The following is a 25,707-nucleotide window of genomic DNA, read 5'->3' as shown; positions in this document are numbered from 1 at the left end:
AAAATAAAAAAATATTTTCTGTGTTTGTGAATTGTGTGCACTGTGGCTGCACGTGCATCAACAAAGGAGCAGCGCCAAGCGTTCGCCTGTGTCCCATAGGTAAAGGGCCGGCTGGCTTGACCGTTAAAGGGTGCTGTAACCCCCAAAGTGCACTCCAACAAAAATTAAAAAAAATATTTTTTTGTGTTTGTGAATTGTGTGCGCAGTAGCCGCACGTACATCAACAAAGTAGCGCCAAGCGTGCGCCTGTGTCATAGGTAAAGGGCCAGCTGGCTTGACCGTTAAAGGGTGCTGTAACCCCCACAGTGCACTCCAAACAAAATAAAAAAATATTTTCTGTGTTTGTGAATTGTGTGCACTGTGGCTGCACGTGCATCAACAAAGGAACAGCGCCAAGCGTGCGCCTGTGTCCCATAAGTAAAGGGCCAGCTGGCTTGTCCGTTAAAGGGTGCTGTAATCCCCAAAGGGCACTCCAAACAAAATAAAAAAATATTTTCTGTGTTTGTGAATTGTGTGCACTGTGGCTGCACGTGCATCAACAAAGGAGCAGCGCCAAGCGTGCGCCTGTGTCCCATAAGTAAAGGGCCGGCTGGCTCATTTCTTAAAGGGTGGTGTAACCCACAAAGTGCACTAGTCTCCAACAAAAATAAAAAATAATTTTCTGTGTTTGTGTGCGCCTTAGCCGCACGTATATATCAATATAACATAAATGGAGGACCAAACTCTCCGATAAAAATAAAATAGGGAAAGATCAAGAACCACTTCCTCATAGTGCTGTTGCTGCTGCTGGGAGTTCATCATCCCAGAGAGGAAGTAGGAACACCACTACGTTTACTAAACAATTGACCCTCCAACAGTCCTTAGCGAGGAGGATAAAGTACGACAGCAGTCATCCTGAAGCAAAAAGTATAACTGAGGCCTTGACTGCTATGTTGGTGTTAGACGGGCGTCTGGTATCCGCCATTAGTGCAGTGGGATTTAGACAATTGATGGAGGTAGTGTGTCCCCGGTTCCAAATCCCGTCTAGATTCCACTTGCATCCTCAAAGCAGCAGCGACAAGCGTGCGTCTGTCTGTTAAAGGGTGGTGTAACCCTCAAAGTGCGCTCCACAAACAATAAAAAAAATTCTTCTTTTTTTTTCTGTCTTTGTGAATTGTGTGGGCTGTAGCCGCACCTGCATCCTCAAAGCAGTAGCGACAAGCGTGCGTCTGTCTGTTAAAGGATTACATCGGTGACAGCAAGTAGGCATGTCAGACAGTCCGTACATGTACTGACAGGAAAAAGAGGCAATTTGGAGGCCCCTGTACAAACTGGCTCTATTTTACCTGAGTTGCCCCTCCTCCAGTGTGTACTCCGAAAGAGTGTTTAGTGCAGCCGGGAACCTTGTCAGCGAAAGGCGTAGGAGGTTGCTTCCTCAAAATGTGGAGAAGATGATGTTCATAAAAATGAATTATCAACTCTTCCAAGGAGACCAGCCTCCATAACGTACATAGGGACCTGTGGTGGTGGATTCCAGCGGGTACGAATTAATACTCTGTGAGGATGAGGATGTACACAACACTGAAGAGGGTGAGGAATCGGTGAATGAGGAGGATGAGGACGACACAGATTAATTGCCAGCTTGTTTTGTGGGGGCCCAAACGAACCAATCATTTCAGCCACATTCGTGTGGCAGACCCTGGCGCTGAAATGATTGGTTTGTTAAAGTGTGCATGTCCTGTTTATACAACATAAGGGTGGGTGGGAGGCCCAAGGACAATTCCATCTTGCACCTCTTTTTTTTCTTTGCATTATGTACTGTTTGGGGCCTAGTTTTTCAAACTGCCATCCTGTCTGCCACTGCAGTGTCACTCCTAGATGGGCCACGTGTTTGTGCCGCCCACTCGTGTCGCTTAGCATAGTCATCCAGCTACCTCGGTGCAACCTTTTGGACATAAAAACACTATTGTGAGGAGTGAGGTGTTCAGAATAGACTGGAAATTAGTGGAAATTAAGGTTATTGAGGTTAATAATAGCATAGGAGCAGAAAAAACCACAAATTCTGTGATTTTAGCTGTTTTTATGCTTTTTTAAAAAAAAAATACAGATCCAAAACACAAAACCCAGAAACCAAAACACAGAAGGGTGGTTTTGGCAAAACCAATCCAGATCCAAAACACGAAGAAAGATCCAGATCCAAAACCAAAACACAAAACACGAAAAGTGTCCGGTGCACACCCCTAATTGTTAGTAGCAATGCAAGTGAATATAGGGATGCAAATGAATATAGGGAAAGTTTGCAGTTATGAGAAGACAGCCATAATATGCAAACCTTGACGCGTTTCTCTGAGCTGGTGTCATTCTTCATATGGTTAGTAGCAATAATTGTTGGCTAAAATAAATGGTTACTTTCAGTGATTTCTGCCTAATTTAATTTTTAAACCACGAGTAGTGCTATCCTGCCACCATGCGCATCTTCTGCTTTTATATGTTTGTCTGTGCAAATGCTTTTCAAAATGCTCTCTTTTTTGAAGATCTGTTTAATTACATGACATGACACAGATGATGCCAGTTGAATGTAGTGACATTCTGATTTTCGCCACTTCCAAATGAGTGTAAATTCTGGTCAGTTTACATTAACAAAGAGGCAGTGCCTCCGAATCTGCCCGTTTTCAAGTCCAATTTTGTTGTTGCGGTCATGTGTAAACTCAGGAACAGTATATAAATATAGACACACTTCTCAATAAAGCAGGAAGAAATCGCTGGTGCCATGCCCGTAAATTACCTTTCAATATGTAAAAAAATAAAATAACAGCCCAGAAATGATGGATTAATAGAATTCCCTGTATTTTTAGATTAAAATGACTGAAACACTGCAGAGAAAACATGCATAATGTATACTGATGCTCCAATTATTACATCCAAAGTAAGTTAGTTGTGTTTGGTGCCATAGAGACAACCTAATTTATGTGTGTAATATAGAAATATTCTTTGTACCAATGACCATACACAGGAGAAGAGCTCATCAATTGCTATTGGAAGGAAGACATATCACCATGAGCATATGAAGTTAGAAAGGGACTGTATGCCCTTTGTTAGAAGAAATGGTATATATAGCTATAATTGCCAGAGTATTTTATGGAGGTGATTGATCCAAGAAATTTATTCAGTTGCCATTTTCAAGGTCAGGAAGGAATTTTTTTTCTGTCACACTGGAGGTCTTGTTTGCCTTCTTCTGGAACAAGATAATTAGACATGTTGAACTGATGGACTTGTATCCTTTTCATCTATATTAACTATGTAACTATATAACAGCATGCTAAGCATGAATTCTGAAAAGCAGATTACTGGACAATATATGTACAATTACAACAGTGCTTAGAAGTTTGTGAATCCTTTAGAATTTTGTTTTACATTTTTGCACAAATCTAACTTTAAATGTGTTCAGATCCTCATCTAAGTCATAAAAATACACACTGAGGACTCAATAAATCAAATAATACACAAGAGGACATAATATGTAATTCATTATTGATCCAACAATAAATTACTTTGCAGAAAAAGTATGTTAACCTCTAGGATTCTGTATTGGAGTGACCAGCTTAAGCAGCAATAACTTCAATCAAACATTTACAGTAATATATGATTAGTCCCACACATCGGCTTGGAGGAATTTTGTCCCATACCCTAGAACTTCTTTAACTTATGAATGTTGGAGGATTTTTTTATTTGCATTTCAGGTCCTACCACAACATTTCTATTGGCTTGAGGTCCTAGATTTGGCCATTCTAAAAAGAGAAACATATTCTGCTTCAACAACATTTTTGTAGACTGACATGTATTTAGTGTCATAGGCCCTCATTCAGACCCACTCGCAAGCGGGCGCACGTACGTTAGGCGTACGTACAAAAATATTTAAATTCAATGGCTCGCTCGTATTTTCGTTCGCATCTAAAATTCCTCCCAAAACTCTGACAACCCCTCCTCTAACTAACGAGCGTACAAAATAGCGAGCGTACATCCCCGAAATGGCTTGAAAGGAACGCACGCACAAGTATAAACAGGAAGTGGCCTTGTCAGATGTCGATTACCTGCTCCTTTATTCTGCCTACCTCCATCAATCGTATCATGCCAATCAATGTATCAATTAGCTTAATTGTTTGTTTTTTTCAACACAATGCAAGAAACTTTACTCTTGTCTGTGTTTGTGTTTACCCGCAGAATACGTACGGATGAAACATTCGCTTTTATTGTTCAAAAAACATGTGAACCACAATTAAACAATTGTACTATTGCTGTGGATCCCCGCATATTTCCCTGGGTTCATTTCTTTATTTAAATTTGCTTACGCATGTCACTGCATCAAGCCTATCCTAACTCTCCAGAGATTTCTGGCCCTGTCGAACACATGACTCATACACTAACCAATAAAATTGCTCCTGTTAATTTCCAAAATACATTAGCCAATCAGAAAATTTTTACACACTTTATCAAAAATGATTTTTAAGAAAAACACCATTGCCATCATGAGAGCCTCCGCATTCACCAGGCGCGAGCTGCTGGTGCTTACGGAGGTCATGGATCGCCGGATCACCAGCCAGCCTCAACCCATGACCAACCGGCAGAAGCGCTCCGCGTATGCGGAGGTACGGTCCCGCCTGCGGTCCTTCGGCTCACGCCGCAACATCGGGCAGCTGGAGCGCAGGTGGTCCGACCTGCAACGGCGAACGCCCCGCTTGCTGGCATGCTTTCGCATGCAGATCCTGGCAAGTAAGTGTTATGTATTGTGGTTTTAATGTTTGTGTTTGTGGGGCAAACTGCGTGTGCATGTTTTCCTGTCTGTTCTATTTATTATTTGTACTCATATCTGCGTCTGCATGTTTTCCTGTCTGTTCTATTTATTATTTGTACTCATATCTGCGTGTGCATGTTTCCCCTCTATTTCTGATTTTTTAATTCTACTGCTATTTGGTTTTTTTTTTTTTTTTCTTTTTTTTTTTTTTTTAGTTTGGTTGCCCGGATTTGTCCATAAACTAAACGCAATTTCTTTGACATATTTTAGGGGGACAGCCAAGACTCCGCCGTCACCGTCCGTCCAGACGGCGTTCCCGCCCACTATCCCCAACCCCCAGCCAACACTCCACCCCAAATCTTTCCCCTATTCCCCACTCCTCCCCATCCTTCCCAGACCCTCTCCCGGAAATGTCGGGCCTCCTTCCCCTCCGTCCCACTTCCCCCTCTCCTCCACCCACCCCTCTTCCAATTACCCCCTCCCCGGAGTCCATCATAACTCCGCCCCATTCTTTGGGTAATGACGGATCCTCCGAGGAGGATCATGGAGGTTTGCCCGGAGCTCCCGTTTTGTCTCCCGGTATGTTTTTTTTTATTTTTTTTTAAAGCACAAACTGTTTGTATGTAATCATGTGTCGTGCCTTTCTTCGTGTTTTTGTGGCTTGACTTTTGTTGATTGTGAAGGTTTGCCTTTACCTCTTCCTGGTGATTTAAACATACACATATCATACCTGTGGGAATTTGTACCTAGGCCTTGTATTTTTGCCAGCCCACCCTTTTTATTTTTGTTTTTGGGTTTAGGAGTGATTTGGTTGTTTTTTTTTATTTTTCTGTGGATTCCCTATTGTTGTATTAACCCACACACTTTTCTCACCCACAGAGGAACAGAGGCGTCGGCAAGAGGTGGCGGATGTTGTGGGGCAGATGCGCCAACATGTCATCGGCATTCTGGTGGCCCTCGACCGGCTGTCTGGCCTCCTTCGGCATTAGTTTTTTTATTTTTGTTCTATTTTCCAATTAAATTTATTAAGACAAATATACGTTGTGGCTCATTTTTAAAAACCAAAACCAAGATAGTTTAGCCTGACATAAGTAGACTGTTCCTGCAAGGATTTCCCTTTTTTAAAAGTTAGATTGTGTTTTGTCTTTGTATGTCAAACAGACACAAGAAACACATAACAGTAACAATGTCATTTCCCTTTTTGGGTGTAGTGTCAATTACATATTTCTACATTTTCCAGGTTCCTACTTGGTGCGCAAGCTGCTTAGGCCAATCTTACAAATCCCAAGGTTGGGCCAGGCTTCCTTTTGGTGTGGATTGGGAAGCTGAAAACATATTTCAGTTTAGCTCAACTGGCGTCAGTACTGGTTTACCCCTTAGTCAAATGTAACTTGTGTTAACCTGGTTACACTTGCTGTTAACGTTCCAAAAAAGGAAGACCATTTCACTCTTCAAACATTTATTCACAACATAACAGAGAAAACAAAGTGGTCACTCCCCAAAAAAATACACAGTGATAAATTCAAATACAACACATACCAAGAAATAATTAAATAAAAACACAAAATCAAGAACTGGTTGACGAAGGACCATGCCAACATGATTCCACAAACATGGCGTTGCGATATGGGTTCCAGAATATATGCCCAAAAGGACCAGATCCAGGTTTGGTAAGGGTAGCAGGAAGTAGTGAGCGTTGGAGTGCCAAAGATTATGTGAACAAACAGAAGATGGTGAGAAAAATAAAAATAAATTAGATGTTCGCCAAAAAACACAAACACATTAGGTATAAACACTGGAGTTTTGTTCAAACTTACCTAAAAAATCTGGCCACCACATCATCGCGTATGGCCCCCCCACATACTGACCTTCGACCAACCTCGGGGGGGCCATCCTCAGGTAAGGCATCCTCTGGCTGCATTGGGACACCACTCCTTATGGCAATGTTGTGAAATATCCCACACAGGACCACAATTTTCGACACCATATCCGGCACATACATGAGCTCGCCACCAGAGCGGTGGAGGCATCTGAATCGGCCTTTTAAAAGGCCGATACAGCGCTCCACCACTTGCCTGGTGGCTGTAAGTGCGGAATTATACGCACTTTGTGGCCCTGGTGTGGGAGCCAAATAAGGAGTGAGCAGCCAGGACATGCAAGGGTATCCACTGTCTCCTGTGAACAAAAATAGACCACATCAGGAACACTGTGTATCAAGCTTAACATTGTTATGTACTAAAGGTCTCCACTTACCCAGAAGCCACGCATCACCAGCTTGTAGGTTGGTTAATTTCTGCCATATCCCTGATTGCCGGATGACGAAGGAGTCATGAGCACTTCCGGGTAATTTAGCATTCAGGGACAGGATCTGGAGGGAGGCATCACATACCACCATTACATTCAGGGAGTGATAGTGTTTCCTGTTTCTAAATATTGCCTCCAGCCGTGCTGGAGGCTGAAGTGGTATGTGAGTACCATCCACAACCCCTATGATGTGTGGGAAGCCAGCTATTTGGTAAAAATTGGCCTTGGCCACACTAAGGGCACCCATATCCAAAGGCATTTTAATAAAATGATGGCGGTGCTTGAAAAGTGCCTCCATCACTGCCCTCAGGATCCTGGAAAAGGAGGATTGGGAGATGCCCGCCACTATTCCCACCGTTGTTTGAAACGATCCTGAGGCACAGAAATGTAACACCGCCATAAATTGCGTCAGTGGTGGTATTGCTGTTGGACTGTCAATTTGCCGCTCAAGATCACTTTCTATTAATGAGAGAGTGTCTATGATGATTTTGGGAGGTAGACGGTAGCGTCTTAAAACCTCATCATCGGGCATTCCAAAAAGGGTGACACGTGTTCGAAATATCTGGGGCCTTGCATGCCTACGATGCCTACGCCTGGGACGAGTTTGAGGTTGGTCGTCTTCCGGGAGCAGGGCCAGAACAATTCGCCCCAGATCTACCTGAAATTCAAAGTTTACAATGTAAGGCTTTTGACCCACCCCAAAAGTAACAAAAAACAACTTAGCTTTCTGATACCATCCATAGCTGCTTACATGCCGGGGTATTGTCATGATACGTATAAACTGTAAAAAAGCCAACAATGAGACTTCAAAAATTTAGAGGGTGATTTTTTTTTATTCAAATTGTTGCAAGCCAACACAGAAAATAGCGGAAACACACATTTGGCCATCGATGAAAACGACATTGCACACTGTACGTCAAATAGGGTTCAAATGGGCCCAAAAAATGGAAAAGGGAAAAGCAAAACTGGATTACATGATGAATAAGCCGCCAAAAATGCGTTAATTATTTCGCAAATGCAAGTCACTACACCAACAGTCAAAAATGCGTAAATTATTTCGCAAATGCAAGTCACTACACCAACAGTCAAAAATGCGGTAATTAATTCGCAAATGCAAGTCACTACACCAACAGTCAAAAATGCGTAAATTATTTCGCAAATGCAAGTCACTACACCAACAGTCAAAAATGCGGTAATTAATTCGCAAATGCAAGTCACTACACCAACAGTCAAAAATGCGTAAATTATTTCGCAAATGCAAGTCACTACACCAACAGTCAAAAATGCGGTAATTAATTCGCAAATGCAAGACAAAAAATGGACTTACCCAACTCGAATATATAAGATTTCCCAAAAAAACTTCTTTGGGTCCGAAAACCAAAAAAAACTAAAAAAGATGAAATGAGTGTTAAAAAAATTAACTAACCACAAAACAGAAGAAGACACCAATTGGCCACAAATTTGACTGCACAAAACTTACCAAATCAGGAAAGGATGTGGAAAAAATGTAAAAAATGCGAACGGAAAAACAAAAGAAATGTAGCAAAAACAAACAAAAAACCAACTCTGCCAAATCCTCCAACCGCAAACAACCAAATCCAAACAACTTAACCGACAACACTCCAACAACCCCACCTCGACTCCACACACACCAAGCCATAAATAGTGTTTATTTTCCCGCACAAATTAAGGATGAATCATAGGGACGCACAATCAATGATGCGGCCGCAAACAAAGGACGCATGTATAAATACGTCACGAAATCACATTGAATTTCTGGTTGTTTTCATTCTGGAAGCAGAAACATGACTTCAGACCAGGGAAACAATGGCCAAAAATCCGGCGGTAAGGCCTTCATGCATTTTGTCTCCATGATTATTTTCAAACAAATATATTGGTCAAGTTGTGAAGTGGCTAAATCAGAATATTTACCCAAATAGGTGAGGAGGATGACATGGATGAGACTGCTGGCCCCAGTCAACCCGCCAAAGCTGCCAAAAAAAAAGGCAGCCACATTTCACAAGCAAGGAGATGGAGGTTTTGATCCAGAAGTGCGTTGACATCCTGCCCCAGGCAGCCAGGAATATGAGCCAAAGCCAGAAGTGGAGAATGTGGGAGGAGGTCGCCATTGCTGTCAATAGGGTGGGTGATTATGTCCGTCTAGCCCGGGATGTCAAACGGCGGTAAGTAAACACTTTCCCATCCTATAAACAAACCCCATTGTAAAAAAAAGGATAATGGTTCCAAATTCATTCCACAGATGGGCAGACTTCAAATATCGTCTCAAACAAAAACTTGCCGACAGGGCTAGGCATGCAAGGGGGACAGGTGGGGGTCCCACCCCTGTGTCATTGGAGTTGACAGACTTAGAAGAGATGGCACAGGGGTGTGTGCAGGCTGTGGAGGTGTTTGGCGTGTCCAACATGGATACGGACATGCCAGACTTTGCGGCTCCTCATGTTGGCCAAGGTAAGTCTTGTGATGTCACCAACTCTGAAATGCTATTGTGCCAATATGTAGATTCTAATGTGAGTCTTTTCTCCAATTTCCTAACAGAGACAGAGGCGGATGAGTCTGCTCCAGAGGGGAGCCTTGGCCGCAGAATTTCTGCTGGCTCTGCAGGGGAGGAACCAGTACATCCGGCTGAGGACCCTGCAGAAGCCAGTCCAGGGCGTGCCCCCTCGCAGGCAGTGGGCCTCCTCACAGAACTCAATTTTAAATCGGATTGCCATACGGAGATTCTGCAGAGGATGGACGCCAGTCTGATACGGGTGGCTGAGGCCCTGGAGCAAAATGCTGCGGCCAACGTGACCATTGCTCAGGCCCTGGCGGAAAATACCAGGGCCAACATCCGCATCGCCGATGCCCTGGAGCAGCTCGTTCGCCAGCACATGGTGGAGCCGACCTCCCTTCCTGCCGGAACATCCGGATCCTCCACCTCTGGCACAACATCAGGCAATCCTCCAAATGTGCCTAGCCCTGTGCCTAGTCCAGAGGCCACAACATCTGCCTCTGGACAGGCCAGCCCGATGGCATCCCGGACCCGGTCTGGCGCCCACCCTCACCCAGCCAAACGGGCGAGAAAACGGTGACAGCAATGGCGACTTTTCCCACACTCCTTCTGTGCTTGGCTCATATTCCTTTCTGGTCAAAACTTCCCTCTCCTTTCTTGTGAAATGTTTTTAAATTTTGTATTTACGCTTATGTTAGCAGTTATGGTTTTTTTTTTTTTGGATCAAATATCTTGGCCACAAAAAAAGGCAACAAAATATTAGGCCAATTTGTTTGTGTTTAAACAATAAATTAAAAACAAAAAACTGACATTGTATTGTGACATTATTGTACAAATGGGTTACATTTAATCCTGGCCCTAAAGGCAAAAACTGACCCTCTTAAAAAAAAAAAAAAGGCCTCTTTAAGGAACGTTTCAAAAATCACATAGCGATGCAAATTCCACAGTAAACCAAAAAAAAGGGGAGCTAATTAAAAGATGATGACATTATTGTTACAATAGGCCATAACCAACAAATTGTGGCCAAAATAAAACCCCAAAAATGTACGCTAATTGATTGTGTAATCATGACATTAGCAGCTCTGATTTCCACCTGCGTACGCTTTTGTGCTATCCCAATAAACTGCTTTCCAAACACATACCAAGCCGGATTTCAATCCAACACTAATTACTTTACTGACCAGCCGCGATTAATCGCTGCACCATCGTGGAGTCCCGGGACGGAGGAGAAGGCCATCGCCAATGTGGTCGAGTAATCCTGACCCTAAGCTGTGCGAGCATTTTGAAGGGAAAGCGGATGTTTCAGTGACGTATGAGACGGTCCGAACACATTTGACGTTCGCATCTGCTAATGTATGTACGCCCCAAAAACGCCTCGCCACGCCTGCGTTTTTTCATCTCCACCCCCGTCAACACCCAAAAACGCCCTGTTCTGTCAATCACATTTGACATGTCACTTCCTGTACGCTATTTTAGGAACGAGAGAAAAAAAGCTCGCAATCTGCCGTACGCACATGCGCAGTGTAACACCGACGCATGCGCGGTTAGTCAACATCGGAACGCAACGAGCGTACTGTTGTTAACGTGCGGCTCTGAATGAGGGCCATTGTCTTGCTGCAACACCTACCTTCTGATGAGCTTCAATTACTGCACAGCTTTTGTGGTACAATCCATAATTCCTAGTGGCATCAGTAAAGGCAAGTTATCTTGGCCCCATGACAAAACAGCCCTGAACCAAGATACTGCCACCACAGTGTTTCACACTTGGAAATCAGTGTTAAGTTTTCTCCAATCATAACGTTTGTCATTTAAGCCAAAAGTTCTATTTTCTTTCCACAGAACATTCTCCCAGTGGTCTTCTGGCCAATTTAGGTGGTCTTTAGCAAAATGTAATTGGCAGCAATGTTTTTCTTGGAGAATAGTGGCTTTCTCCTTGCTCTCCTCCCATGCACACATTTCTTCTTTATTGTTTGCCTGATGGTGGATTTATGAATGCTGCAGATCCTTCGTTATCTTTGTGATCTCCTGGAATATTATATATATATATATATTTTGCTCTTGGAGTATTTTTGTTGCATTACCACAACTAGGGAAAGTAACAATGGTGTTACATTTTCTCCATTTGTGTCTTTTGCCATTTATACTAATGCAGCTACAGAGTAGTTCCTCCAGGTGTACATCCAAATGTGCAACGACTGAGATGCTTACTTGCAGAGTCTATAGAGTCAGATGTATTATCATCTGGTGTGTTGCACCATCGAAACTTGAACTAGCCCTAAGGCAGGTGCAGTTCCTCCATCTGAGTATGACCTCCTATGTAAGCAGCAGTGTGTCTCTGCACGCAACCACTTTCTGTGACACTCCTATAAGACGTAACATCTCTGTGCGTCTTTAACCACACCCCTGTTAACTCTTAGTCACCATCCGGGAATGCCTCTCACCTATCTGCTACCGTGCGTCTAAATTTGATCTGCAACTCTGCACAAACACCTGCGAAAATCACTTGTCTCATGCGAGCGGCTTCACTGCTCCTACAGGTCACGCATGCGCACAAGAGCCCCGACAGGACAGGGGCGGAGGGATACAAAAGTATCCCTCTTCGCAACCCGGGACTCCTCCCCATAGGGAGGAGCGGGAGCACTCGCCATCTGAAGATGGCGAATGCTTCCGCACTCAAGCTCCGAAAATATTGTATTTTCGGAGCATGATGAATTCTGTCCCCATACTAGTGTATGGGGTCAGCGGGTTATTCCTCAAGAGGAAGGTAAGTAGGAGATATCTGTGATAACTCATGCTTTACCTTCTTGAGGGGGTATCCAGGTTTGCAATATGGCCCTTCTTGCTGCTGCACTTACTGCAAGTAACAATTTTTGACACCCTCTGGTAACACGCAAATCCCGGGAGATGATTCCAAACAGTGCCCAATCTGGTTTTACAAACGCAGGATTTTGAAAGGGGAGTTTCCAAATAATTGGTTACAGACCCAATGACAAAAACGTCTAACCAGAATAAGCCTGCAACATACACTTTATTGGGTACTTCAAGTGTTTTAATAGCAGGATACTATTTATTAGATTATGCCAGCTGTCTGCTATTCCCAGGGGGCGGGGGGATGGGAGGATTCCTCCCATTCCCCCACCCCCCGGGAATAACATACAGCAGACAGCTGGCATAATCTAAAAATATTATCCTCCCCCCTCCATCCCCCCACCGCAAATACATGGAGCAGCTGAATGGAATTATATTAATACACATTATCCCCTCCTGGCTGCCCATATACACAGAGCAGTAGGAAATGGCCATCATTCAAAAAATATTACTCCCAGCCCCCCCCTCTCCCGTCGCCGCCACCCGCAAGACCCCCGTCACTCCCCCGACATACAGCAGTACTCAGTCTGAGTCATCAGCCGCTTAAACAATAAATATTATCCTCCCCGGGCAGGGCGGCACCCAACGGCGGCCACCTACGTCTTGCGGCTGACAGCTCCGGAACTCCACAGCCGCTGGCAGTGACAGTGTGTCCAGGCTGGCATGAGGCGCTGAGTCATCCGGGTCACGGTGCCCGGCCTGGGGACTGACTGGGTGGAGCTTGCGCGCTGCAGCTTCCCCTACAGCCAGCCCAGGCAGTGTCAATCTTTGAAAAAAATTAAAATAAATAAATATTTTGTTCAGCGGCGCTGCTCACCGGGTCGGGCAGGGGGGGTTTCTAGGTACTCGGAAACCCCCCCTGCGTGCGCGGGTGTGAGTGGATTTGATCAATAAGTGAATGAAGAGATATTCCAATTGTTATATGTGTTGGGCTGTCTTTATCTACTTGTATTACTTAATTGAAGATTTGAATGCACTTAAGATCACGTTTGTGCAGGACATTTGTAGCATCACTGTACTAAGTATACAATCTGTCAATATCTCCTGAGGGGTTTTCATTCACAGGTTTTGGGTTTCTTTGTGAAAATGTTAAAATCTTTATTCTTTTGAAGTATATGTTAGAGATTCACATTGTATTTGATGTGGCTAACATTTGTTGGGAAAGGTCCCTATCGGCTGACCAAAATGTCATTTATTTGAAGTAAAGTGTGTCTCTTTGATCAGTGCTTCAAAGACCAATGAGTATTGTAATTTATGTATTGCACTTCATGCTTGAAGTCAGTTACTATATGTTCAGTGTTTCTGTCATCCATTCTCCAATGTACATATAAAAGTCCAATATCAAAGCTACTGAGAGTTGCATTACCCCCACTTCACTTGTGTGTTCCACCTGAACAAGTATTAGAGATGGTAGTGCATCAGTGCCATTGGTGAAGGACTAAAATATGATGACCACCTTCTCTGATCTGTGTCTGACACTCGATGTTTATCCCTTGATATCGCAACATGAATGGCACTGATTTCTTACACTAGTAGTTGCATAGAAAAGCATACACTACACTTAGGGCCTGATTCAGAGCCGTTCGCTATTTGCGGACGTTCGTTCAAAAACAAGGGGTGGCTATTCAAATGATCCGTTCGCAAATTGCAGTCTGTTCACACCTCTAAGTCTGAATGAGCGAGCAAAACATACGCTCGTTTATTTGTTAAAAACGCCCCCTGGCCGCTCGCACCATACGTCATGTCCGCTATTTATTAGATTAATCGAGTACATCGACCAGCGTATGAACTGCTCGCTATTCTTGTGGTTGGTTTTTGCTACCACAATCTTGCGAGCAGTTCTGGCTATAAAATAACCCAGTGACGTGGTCAATGACGCTGCAGTATTAATTATGCACACCCATAAAACGCCCGTTTTGACCTTTAAGCACGCCTGCGTTCTGATTTCCACTCCCCGTTTTCAAGCACCTTCCCCTGTTACCACCCACATACGCCTCATTCTGTCACTCAAAATAGCAGGCATTCGCTATATTGCGAGCACATGAATTTCGGCCGCACTGACTGATTCGCGCATGCGTATAACGATCCGTACGCATGCGCAGATGTGCGAACATCGCTCGGAACGAGCGTACTGCCGCTAGCGAGTGGCTCTGAATGAGGGCCATAATACATATTTATAATGCAGACATTTCATTATTTAATTATTTTAATGCCAATGTCAATCTAGATCCCAATTGCACTAGCAGGTACACGCATTTCTGACTTTAAACAAGTTGCAAGAAATAATAATCATACAAGCAAATCAAGAAAGACCATTCAATAAATTGAAATTAAATGGCTTTTTCTGTTTTCTCTATAGCGGTGATAGTTGGAGGGGTCGTTGGAGCCCTGTTTGCTGCGTTCCTAGTGATGCTGCTGATTTATCGCATGAAAAAGAAAGATGAAGGAAGTTACGCTCTGGAGGAGCCCAAACCGGCCAGTGTCTCATATCAGAAACCGGACAATCATGAGGAATTTTACGCATAGTAGGGGGAAAGTGTCCTTCATTTTCCCCTTTATCAGTCCTGATGAGCCTGTGGACGGATCTTACATTCGTGGCTCCCATGTTCAACTGTTTTGGATGTGGGCTCTTATTTTGTTTTAAAATCACAACTACCTGACGTGTGGTCGCATATAGTGTGGTCAGACCAGGCCACCTCATCAATCTTTGGAAAAAAGATTGTTCCCGTTGTGGGATTTCTACTCCATCCATTCTTCTTTCATTTGTGCACTCTAATTGGCCACAACTGCCAGGTGCTTCCTTGCGGGTCTTCTACTACGACTGACTTTCTTACCTATTTGTGGCCATCACATAGAAGATTCAGGACCCACATAAGCACAAGTGATACCCTTTAGGTTATCCTATATTGCAGTATTGGCATATGAAATATTTGCTGCAACCACAGGAGCAGCCTGTTTTTTTTAAAATAATATTTCCAAAGTACATGCTAAAGGGAAATTAGAATGTTATATCAAAACCATATATTTGTCTTTTTACTACGCATATATTGCTTGTTTTCCAGTCCGACCACAGGCTCCACCATCAAACTGTAAATATGACTTTTATGTACATTAATAAAATGTTAGGGGATCTTATTAGTAAAAAAAAAAGACAGATTTTTTTTTGTTAACATTTAAGCAAAACATTCTCCAGCAAACAATGTCTTATGTGGGAGTGAAGACTGAAATACTGATACATCTTTTTCATTGAGACGGTACAGTGATGGAAAGAGATGATAAAGGTGGTGTTTTGGTTAAATGTCGTGCCATAAAAAGGGGCCATGGTTAACCTATTCTTCCCCAGAGCTTCAATGAAAAAGCCCCATTCCAATGAAGCTCAATCTTATTATACTGTAGGTGATTATTATTGTCCCACCCATTTGAACAATATTTCCTTAGGTTTATTTACTTGGAGGTGCAATAAAGCGTATCCAGAAGCTACACTGTAAGCAAAACAAACAGAAAAATAAAGCTAATTTGACAACACAAAATGCATGTATATAGTTTTAATGTACCGGACACCATTTAACGTTGATCACCTTCTTCCCATGTCATGCATTGATATCGCCGTAGCCAGGGATTCTGGGAAAACTACATACAGGTGAACACACCTTCAGTTTGGAGAACATATGAAATTAGAGGTTGTCCTAGAGTTGCCTAGAACACGTGAAGAGAAGAGGTAACTGATACCATGATTGATTCACTTCACTTAAGCATTTTTTTTCATTAATAGCAGAGATGAAAGTAACAAAGAGTCCATCTTGTGTATGCCAACCCTCCTAACTTCATTATAATTTTGACTAAGTGACTGTCAAAAAAAAAAGAATATTGAATTTGTGGGACTGGTTGTCACAGTTTTGTAGACTCGAAGCTGCCTCTCTGAATAAAGGGTATAGAGATGTTTCTGTTCCATTCACTGTGTTCTGAATGGAGCCAAAATATTCTATATAGACAGATCTCAGGTGCAGCTTGTAATATAATATCTCAATGAGGAGGTTAATGGATTTTAACATTAGGTACAACACAAAGAAAATTTAGGGCAATAAACTTTATTTTCCGTCTACTTTTCTTAATCCTGGAATTTCTTTCCCAGCAGGTGGTTTCTTGTGCTTCCCAAAGGGATCTTATTAACTTCATATATGCATTGAAGGAGAGGGAGACACTGACTTGTGTATTGCAAAACCTAAGCCCTAAACTTGCTTACTGTATATCCACAATCGTAATTCAACTGTGTTAGCAATGAGTGGCCATGGGGAAGAGCTTATAAATAGGCTATTAGTACAGGGTGTAAGTATTTCAGAATAGTGAAGGAAATAACTATGAATTGTATCCTTAAATTAACCAGTACAATTATTTAACACTTAAAGAAGGACACAAAGTAATCTAATTATGGGATATGACTTAAAGTAGAACTTCTCTAAACCAAGCTGAATGTCTTTTCTGTGTCACTATATGCACTCCTTGATTTCCCTATGGAGACTGAATGTAATTTTCCGAGGGGGGGTTTTGTGCATTTGCAGCAAATGTATCAGCCAATTGAAAAACGCCCCTTGGACAAACTTTACAGAATGGAACATCCTCACTGGCCAATCCAGAATTTGTTTTTGTATATTTTTCTGCCAGTCTACCTATAAAGTGGGCACATTTCTTAAAAACAAACAAACATCTGTTCTAAGTAGTGAAATAATTTATAGAAGGGGTTGGGTAATCGGGTTGTACTGTAATAGAGCATTTTTGTATGTACAGTATGTAATTCACTAGGATTTTAGCATTAAAAATTTGCTTCTTAAAGTCAATTCTGAATGTGTTCTGGAACTCATAGCACAGACTTCATGGGCTTGTTCACACACATGCATTGGGAAAATGGTTAATAAATGTGTGAACACTGATCTGTTTTGAATGTGTTTTCCACGTGCGTTTCATGCATTGCACTTTTACTAATACAACATTATGTACTGGTAGCACACAGTAACACGTGAGAAATAGGTCGTGCCGTGATCTAAAATTTCACAGTGCTAAATTCGAATACACAGTGGTGGGAACGGTACTATTGACTCTTATTTGACCTATTTCAGTGCACTTTTTAACATGTGGAAAGCCCAAAAATATGGCTTGTGGTGAACGAGCCCTAAAGCCAAATGACAGAGCAACAAGCAAACAAAAATAATTCACTTTAAAAAAATACAACTGTATCTTTGCCAATGATTCTTACGCAATGTTGCAGTAATGTACCTTCCTAATTTTATAATTCTTTCTGTGCTGTACCCATTAAGGATAATAAAACTTAAAACATTTGACATTTTTCATGTATTTTTTTGTTATCTAGCCATACTGTAAATGATTAGTCACTTTTTTGTCCAGCAACAACAATCTAAAGGCTGATCTTAGTATGGAAACTCACCAGTACTATGTAAGTTTCAGCTATATAAACTGTAAGCTAATATGACACTGCGGAACAAAAAGGGGATAGAACTCTGTAAATTGCTGATAATAGTAGTGTTTTTCATCAGGTATATAAATGTCTGTCAAGTCTGCCAGGTCTGGTAAAGGTTACATACTTAGGGGCAGATGTACTAATCTCTGGAAAGTGATAAACACAGCCTGTAAGATGACAGGAGCTGAGTGGCTAGTGGTTTATCTCCATTCACTTTATCTCTCTCCAAGGCTTAGTACATCTCCCCCTTAGTGGCTAATTGTTGGGACGCATTTAATGAAAGTATAGTTGGCCTAAACTGATATGGCCATAAACACAAGTGATATATAATTAATGCTGTATACACATGGAACATTGAGTGGAAGACTTGATATCATGGTATCTCAGGGTCATGACTTAGGTGTATTGATCAGAATTATACAATAAATTAGACCATAGCAACCAATAAGTGCAGGTTGCGGAAATAGCCACAATAATAGCTTTTTCAGTGACTGAATGTGGTGGGCACTGGATTATATATGGTGGGTATGTGACTATTTGCATTGGCTGGATATTCTGGACATGAGGCTGTAACAGGTAGATACATGACAGTTATGCTGGCACTGAGATGTATATTGTGGTAACTATCCATGGCACTGTGGACGTCATTCAGAGTTGGTCGAAGCGGCCGCATGGTCGTACGCCACCGATGTTCGCTATACTGCGCATGCGTAAAGTTCGCAATGCGCGTGCGCAAACTAGCCACTACGATCAGAAATTTCTCTCTCCTTGAACACAGCCAGGTCAGTAGTTTGAGTGACAGATGGAGGCGTTTGTGGGTGGTAACAGGGGAAGGTGCTTGAAAATGGGGGAGTGGAGATCTGAACGCAGGCGTGCCTCATTATGCGAACGGCGTTTTATGGGAGTGCATACGGATTATGGGAGTGCATAATTAACAAAGTAGTGTCATGGCACATGTGACATGGGAGGTTTTTATACTGACATGATCGTAGAGCTTAAGAGAGGGTATGGTCAACCTTAAGCTCTACAACCAGTTCCGATGGTTCCTGATGGTCTCGATTAATCCTTATATGCCCGGAGATGACGTGTAATGCGTACGAGAAGGGGGCGTATTTTATCTTCCGACCGATTCCTCCCCTTGGTCGGCCAACTACCGATCCGAACTTAGGGACGCAACTTGCGAGGGAATCATTTGCATATCTGGCCCCTTTTTCCATACGACCGTGCGGCCGCTTCGACCGACTCTGAATGAGGTCCTGTGTGTGGTGAATGTTTATTGGGCCTAGATATGTGTATGGCAAACAAGCATTGTACAGTATGTGGTAGCCATGTTACAGCATATGGTGGGTGAAACTGTCAGTAGCACAGATCTATTATGCACGTATCAATCTGTGTACTGTGGGTCTGATTCAGCAAAGGACAGAATTGCACAGCCACACACAAGCAGCTTTGCAGTTCCGTCCTTGCTAATATGGTAATGGAGCAGGAGGCGTCATGGCTCCTGCATGCATTAATGACTTGAGCTACGTTCTTGGACGCAGCATCAGATCATCTGCGTGATCCTTGGCCGGCTGAGTGACCGTTGGGTCATGCATCCAGTCATCGCAGATAAGGGAAAGAGGCCAGGAAATTCCATCAGCCGATGAAGATCTTGGACTTTCCAGGACGGTCCTGGACTCTCCAAACGGTAGCAGACTGTCAGTCACTGATAGTCTGCTGCCGCACTGTGTACGATCATGCAGGACCCATTCTGCACATGTGCAGAACGGGTCCTGCATAGCATAGGTTCCCGATAATCATGAATCTGCATTCAGCAAAGCACTGTAAACATGACAGTGGGGATGGAACTATTACGCTTGCATTTAATTCTATTGGACAGCGACCTGTATGTGACAGAAATGCATCTAATAATAAGGCATGGGACTGTATTTCATAGACATGGAACTCTAATTTAGCACATGGGATTTTGAGCTGTAAATGATGAGTTGTGGGTGTGCCACTGTATGTGGTATACTGTGCGTTGTATGGGGTGAACCTGAGGTCTGGGTTTGGTATGCGAGGCATAGCATGGCATTTAGTTGCATAGGCTATTATGTAGTCATGGTTTATGTGTGGACATGAGTAGGAATATTTTGTGTGTTGGTTATCAGACGGTTAATATGCTAGTATATTGTAGCACGGTATAGTGTGGATAATGGGCAAGTCACTGTATGTGATGAGTATTGGGGTGTTATGCTGGTTTTGGAAGGTTGCTCCAGGGGATGCTCAGTAGGTGTAGGAGGGAGCAAGTCATATAGTGAGAATGACACTATGGGCCTGTTTCTGAGTTGCGCACAGCTCCATACAATATATGGCTGCATTAAGATTGCATATATTTTGGTAACAGAATGCTAATACTACTAAACTCACAGCTTCATGTGTATGCATTGTGCCTCCCCACAAGATGGCTTGCTTCTATGTGTCCACCCAGCTGACACCCAGAATCACCCATTTCATGCATGGAGAGAAATGGCCGAGATCCGTCCAACTAAGAACTGCCCAAAGATATGCATGCCTAGTTTGCTAAAATTCGCTATGTCTGCAATGTGCAGTCAGTGCTGTATTTGGAAGCCTTGATCCTAATGTTCACCACTTGTCAGGATGACAGTGAGTCTGGCCTAACCGGGACTACAATCAAAGCAGTTGGGTGGTTTATATGCCCCAATCTGTCACCTATCCCCTCCTTTCGGGCACTGTTCCTCACTGTGACAGTGCTATCCGGTTATTACTGCAGTTAGATCATACATGCCGACATTCAGTTCCCTCCTTCCGGGAGGGAGCTGAATGTTTGTGCACAGCAGGGGGGGGAAAGGGGGGGAGGGGTGTGTGGCCGGGTGATGACGCTGTTTTAGGGGCGGATCCACGCGATCGCATCATCAAAGATATTGGCATTGTGCAGCAGGGGGCGGAGCCACGATGACACGATTCAGCGCGAATCGCGTCATCGGGCCCCCCATTGCGGGTGTTTCTTGTAGTGGTTGGGGGGGGGTCAGGCGGCAGCCGGGAAGCTTGTCTGCCTTTCAGGGTGGTCGGGAGCGGCACCCGATATTCGGGAGGCTCCCGACCAAATTGGGAGGGTAGGCAAGCCTTAGATAGATTGTGGCTGCCACTGGGTACTGTATAGAAGAATGTGAAAGTGATAGGAGAGAATGTGGACCACTATCTGTGCATGCCTGCCTAATCTATTGGGACCAGTCATTTGACATAGGACTAGCAGTGCTGTATGATTATACTGATTTCATAGGTACTTTGTTATTAATTATTATCTGCAAAAACCAGAGTGACTTATGGTCTTGTATTTTAACTATTTATTAACTCCTAGGTACATTAGAAGCTGTTTAGGGTCTGTCTGTTTGTATTAGAATTTTATGACTTGTATCTGGTGTGGGTGAGGTTATTGCGGGTTGGGGTGTAATCAGTAACTACACATGTATGCTTCACTATATACCCAATAAGCCACAGGCTGCAGGCCTGTTACAAGGCTGCATAGGTTTTTATTTCAAAGTGGTGTTTTTTTCAAGTGGTATTATATGCACAGCATAATTTAAAGAGTTAGACAAGAGTTAAACAGAGTTAAACAGGGGGAAGACAGGAGGACAACATTTAAAAAAGAACTCTTTACAACTTGAAAACAATTGAAAAGTTTCTTCTGAGCTTCTGGATACCCTGCAACTCAGCCACCAGCTTTCATTATAACCTGAACACACCTTTTGCCAACAGCCTGCTTCAGCATTGCAAGCAACTACCAGATGGATTGCTGCATTTTAACTTTTGAATGTATGGGGTTTTTTTTGAGCCTACACTGTTTATATTATTCCTTTACCACTGTCAATTTATCTCTACACCACGGTAGTATCTACCATTTTTAAACACCTCATCTATAAGAATGCTTTATCCTTAATTTAAAATCCTGCAACTTTAACAGCTCTAAACTCAGTTTGTTTATTATATACTCTTGTAGTTGTGCCTTTACATCTACTAACACTCTTCTTCCTTTTATCTGATTTTTAGACATTTTAACTGTACTATTCCTGTATCTCACTCTCATCACTATTACTGCTGTTTTCTTCCCCCACTAATCCCACATTTACGCAATGTCTCTCTTTTCTTCTACTCCTCCCCTAACTCAGAAACTACATAATACTTTCATCTACCACCAGTTCCCATTTCTTTTCTCCCTCCATAGTCTCCTCCACTTTCTCCTCTCCCTCCCTCCTCTCTATCTCCCTTCATCCCATCTAGAACTCTCCACCCCATCTCCCATAACTCGTAAGCCCTGTACCCTCCCTTTTCTCCAAGCTACACCTCTTCTTCTTAACCCACACCACACTAAACTTCCACCTTGCCCACCACCTGCTGTCACCCTTCCTCACTCAGAATCCCACCATATACCCACACTATCCTTATCCCCCTGCTCTAAATCAATCTCAACCCCACACTACAGCAACCCTAACAATCTCCTTCTCTCTCCTCCCAACTCTGTCCCTCTCTCCTGTCTCCTCTGGAAAGCCAATCCTGTCTATAATCAACTGGTCCCTGTCCATTACGGCTTCATATTCAAGTCCTTTAATCTCCTAGCCATCATCAAATCCTGGATTTACCCATCTGACACCACTTCTCCTGCAGCTATCTCCTTTGGGAGCCTCACATTCTTTCACACTCCCTGGCCTGGAGGTTGCCACATTGTTGGTGTTGGGGTACTTCTATCATCTGGTCACTCCCACCAACTCTTACCTTCTAAACTCTCCACTTCATTATTTCCGCGTACCTCTGGCCTTAACTCAAAATTCCATGTTAACTTTGCTTCTTGGCTCCTAACCTTGAAATGGGCTCTCAAGACCCCTTTCTTCCTCAAAGCTTTGCAGCTCTCATCCTAACCCACTACTCCATGTTCCTTCCTCACAATCCAGCCCATCTGTGTCACCCCTGTTTGTCTGCCCCATCCCCGTTAGAATGTAAGCTCTCACGAGCAGGGCCCACTTCCCTCATGTGCTTCTCTGTCACTTACTCTTACTTTAATTTATAACAGCACCTTACCCTTGGTTGCTGGCACCATGCTGCTTATTTTAGTGTTATGCAGCAATGTATAAATCGTGTATTTGTCCTGCATAGTTTGTACTGTTAATAACTGTTTTTCTTGTGTTATCATTTGTCTGTGTGCTTGTCTTGTGTGCTCATTTGTTTATGAACTTTGTAAGGCGCTGCGGAACCCTTGTGGCCCATATAAATAAAGGATACTAATAATAATAATAATAATAATATTGTCTACACAGAAACAAACAGATCACAGGTGCACAACTCCAAATTACTAATTATATCTAAATACATTTGCAATCAAATTTTGCAATCAGTAGAGGTTTTAGCATAATCATGGCTAAGGTTATGGGCCTACCCACCATATCCAGGTAACCTCTGTCGGGTAGGTCCCTAACATACTGGGTTCAAATCCAGAGCGCAGGACACAACCAAACTAGCCCAGCCGAGCCGCCCCAGGGCACCGCCATAATAGAATAAGTGAAGTGTAAAAGTGATAGTTAAGAGCAGCCACTGCTGCATATAAAGAAATTAAATGGGTTGGGGTGTGCCACGATGGCATGGGTTTGTGTCACCATGCTCTGCCCACCTCTGTGACCAGAGAGTTCTGCAAAGCCTGTGTATTAGGAGGAGGAGAGAGAATGAGATGACATGTCTATAAAGATGAGTTAGGAGGGATGTGTTGGAATTTCTGTGTATTAGGAGAAGGTAAGATATATGTTAAGATGTATTTGGAGGAGGACATAGAAGTTTAATATAAGTATTAGGTACTGTATTGTTATTATTTATTGTCAAGGATATTATACTATAATATAGTGCAAAAGAAAATAATACAAGAAATCTGCATATCAGCATCATCATCCCGTACTTCTCCTACAGGAAACATTTACTGGGAAACAAGGCTGAGAGCTAATTAACAGCTTATGCAATTAGTGGCATGTCAGCCTGCCAGGGTCTAATTAACTGGTTTGGAAAATTACCACAAGACTTGTTGGAATGAAAATAAATCTTATTCAGTATCAGTATAGATAGTTTCAATTGTCGGCAACATAGACACTCACTATAATTCTAAAGTCACTGTATATCATTATATTGTTCCTCTCTAATGAGCAGATATTTTTGTAACTGTAGATAAATATGTGCCCTGTTGGCACTTTGAGGAAGTATACAGTATAATGTAGGTTTCTCTATATGCTTCTTTATTGGACAAATCATTAGTGTCCAAATTCACAATTACTATGAGGCAAGCAATATTCAGACATTTAATGCCTGATTACATGTAATTTTAATTAAAAGTAGGTGGATAAATTGTTTGTAGAACTCAGTCATTATATGTAAAGATCACAGTAATGCTGCACATCAGTCATTATTCATGGTCAAGATAAGATATCCTTCCTATTCATTGTCTGCCTGTTTGAGGGGTAAATTTACTAAGATCCGTGTTGGTCCCGATTTGCATTTTCGGGTGATAATATCACTTTTTTGCAAATGGGGAATTTACTATCATTAAAGTCGGGTGATATTCTTAATTTTTTCACCTCGAAATCGGGTGGGTTAATGTCGCAAATTCAGCCATTTTGAACAATACAAATGATATCACCATCGGCTTAATTCGGAAGTACTTTTCACTTATTTCATGCAAATCGGGAATTTACCATTATTCGTTTTTCTAAAGTCGCCCGTTTTACACTCAAATCGGAGACTCAATAGAAGTTTCCAATGCACCACCTTCTGAGCTGCGAGTTGTCATTCAACATACACAAATCAGTGTGATTTGTGTATGTTTCTGAATGGAACGTGTGTTGTAAGGGTTAATTGAAAAAAAAAATATGACGTGAAGTCTCCCCCAAAAGGCTAACCAGCCCAGGACTTGCCAGCCTGTCCTGGTACCTAAAATGACGGGGAACAAAACGTGTAGGGTTCCACCATAAATTAGGTACCAACACCAGGCTGCAGGGTCAGTCCTGGTTTAAATTAAAGGGGAAAAAAATTGCATAGGGGTTCCCCTATAATTAAAACCAGCAAGGGACCTTTTCTAGTGGGGAGCTGATGCCACAGCCAGGGGAGCCCTTTCACCGGGCCCCCCAGCCGCAGCATCAGTCCTGACCGATAGTCAGCCCAGGCCAGGGATCCCTGGGGAGTTGGGCACCCCCCCAATAAAGGGGTCCCCCTCTCCAGGGCACCCCTGACCTAGGCTGATAGCCTGGGGTTATCCCCGCCACCCTAGGGTGGTGAGTGGCAGGTTGATAGTGTATGTAGTGTGTAAAAAATTTATTTAACAACATTGTCTTTCCAGTAGAACTACAGGTCCCAGCAAGCCTCCTCCGCATGCTGGTACTCTGAGAACCACAAGTACTAGCATTCGGGGCATTAAGGGCCCGCTGGTACCTGTAGTTCACCTGTAAAGAAATGTGTAAAAAAACACAACACACACCGTGAAAGTACAGTTTTATTACATACATACATACCCACACACATACCTACATTACCAGGAGTGGTCCCCTTGTCCAGTAGGCATCCAGGGTCTTCTTAAAACAAAAAAATGAAATTTGTAATCCACACAACAGATACCAACCAGGTTGGTTGATATCTACCGAATGAAACACTCAGAGGCGGCTTCTTCCTTTATAGAGCCTTATCTGAGCATTCATTGGCTGAGAGAGGTGAGCCCCCGCCTCTCTCAGCCAATGAACGGCTCCTCCATTG

The 25,707-nt window shown here is 42.9% G+C and overlaps 1 protein-coding gene across 2 annotated transcripts in view; it reads left to right on the top strand.

Annotated features, from left to right (window-relative positions):
* The window catches only part of SDC3 (syndecan 3), a 99,070-nt gene extending 81,304 nt beyond the window's left edge, over positions 1 to 17,766 (top strand). For both annotated transcript variants that reach the window (XM_088451178.1, XM_088451177.1), the window contains exon 5: positions 14,815 to 17,766. In XM_088451178.1, coding sequence (XP_088307304.1) covers positions 14,815 to 14,981 — 167 coding nt within the window. In that variant the 3' untranslated portion in view covers positions 14,982 to 17,766. The remainder of the gene's footprint in view (positions 1 to 14,814) is intronic.
* Positions 17,767 to 25,707: the final 7,941 nt, after the last annotated feature.

Source organism: Taudactylus pleione, unplaced genomic scaffold, assembly GCF_031769625.1.
Source record: "Taudactylus pleione unplaced genomic scaffold, aTauple2 ptg000539l, whole genome shotgun sequence".
Lineage (NCBI taxonomy): Eukaryota > Metazoa > Chordata > Amphibia > Anura > Myobatrachidae > Taudactylus > Taudactylus pleione.
Note: the sequence above shows the minus strand (reverse complement) of the source record. Positions and strands in the feature narration are given on the sequence as shown.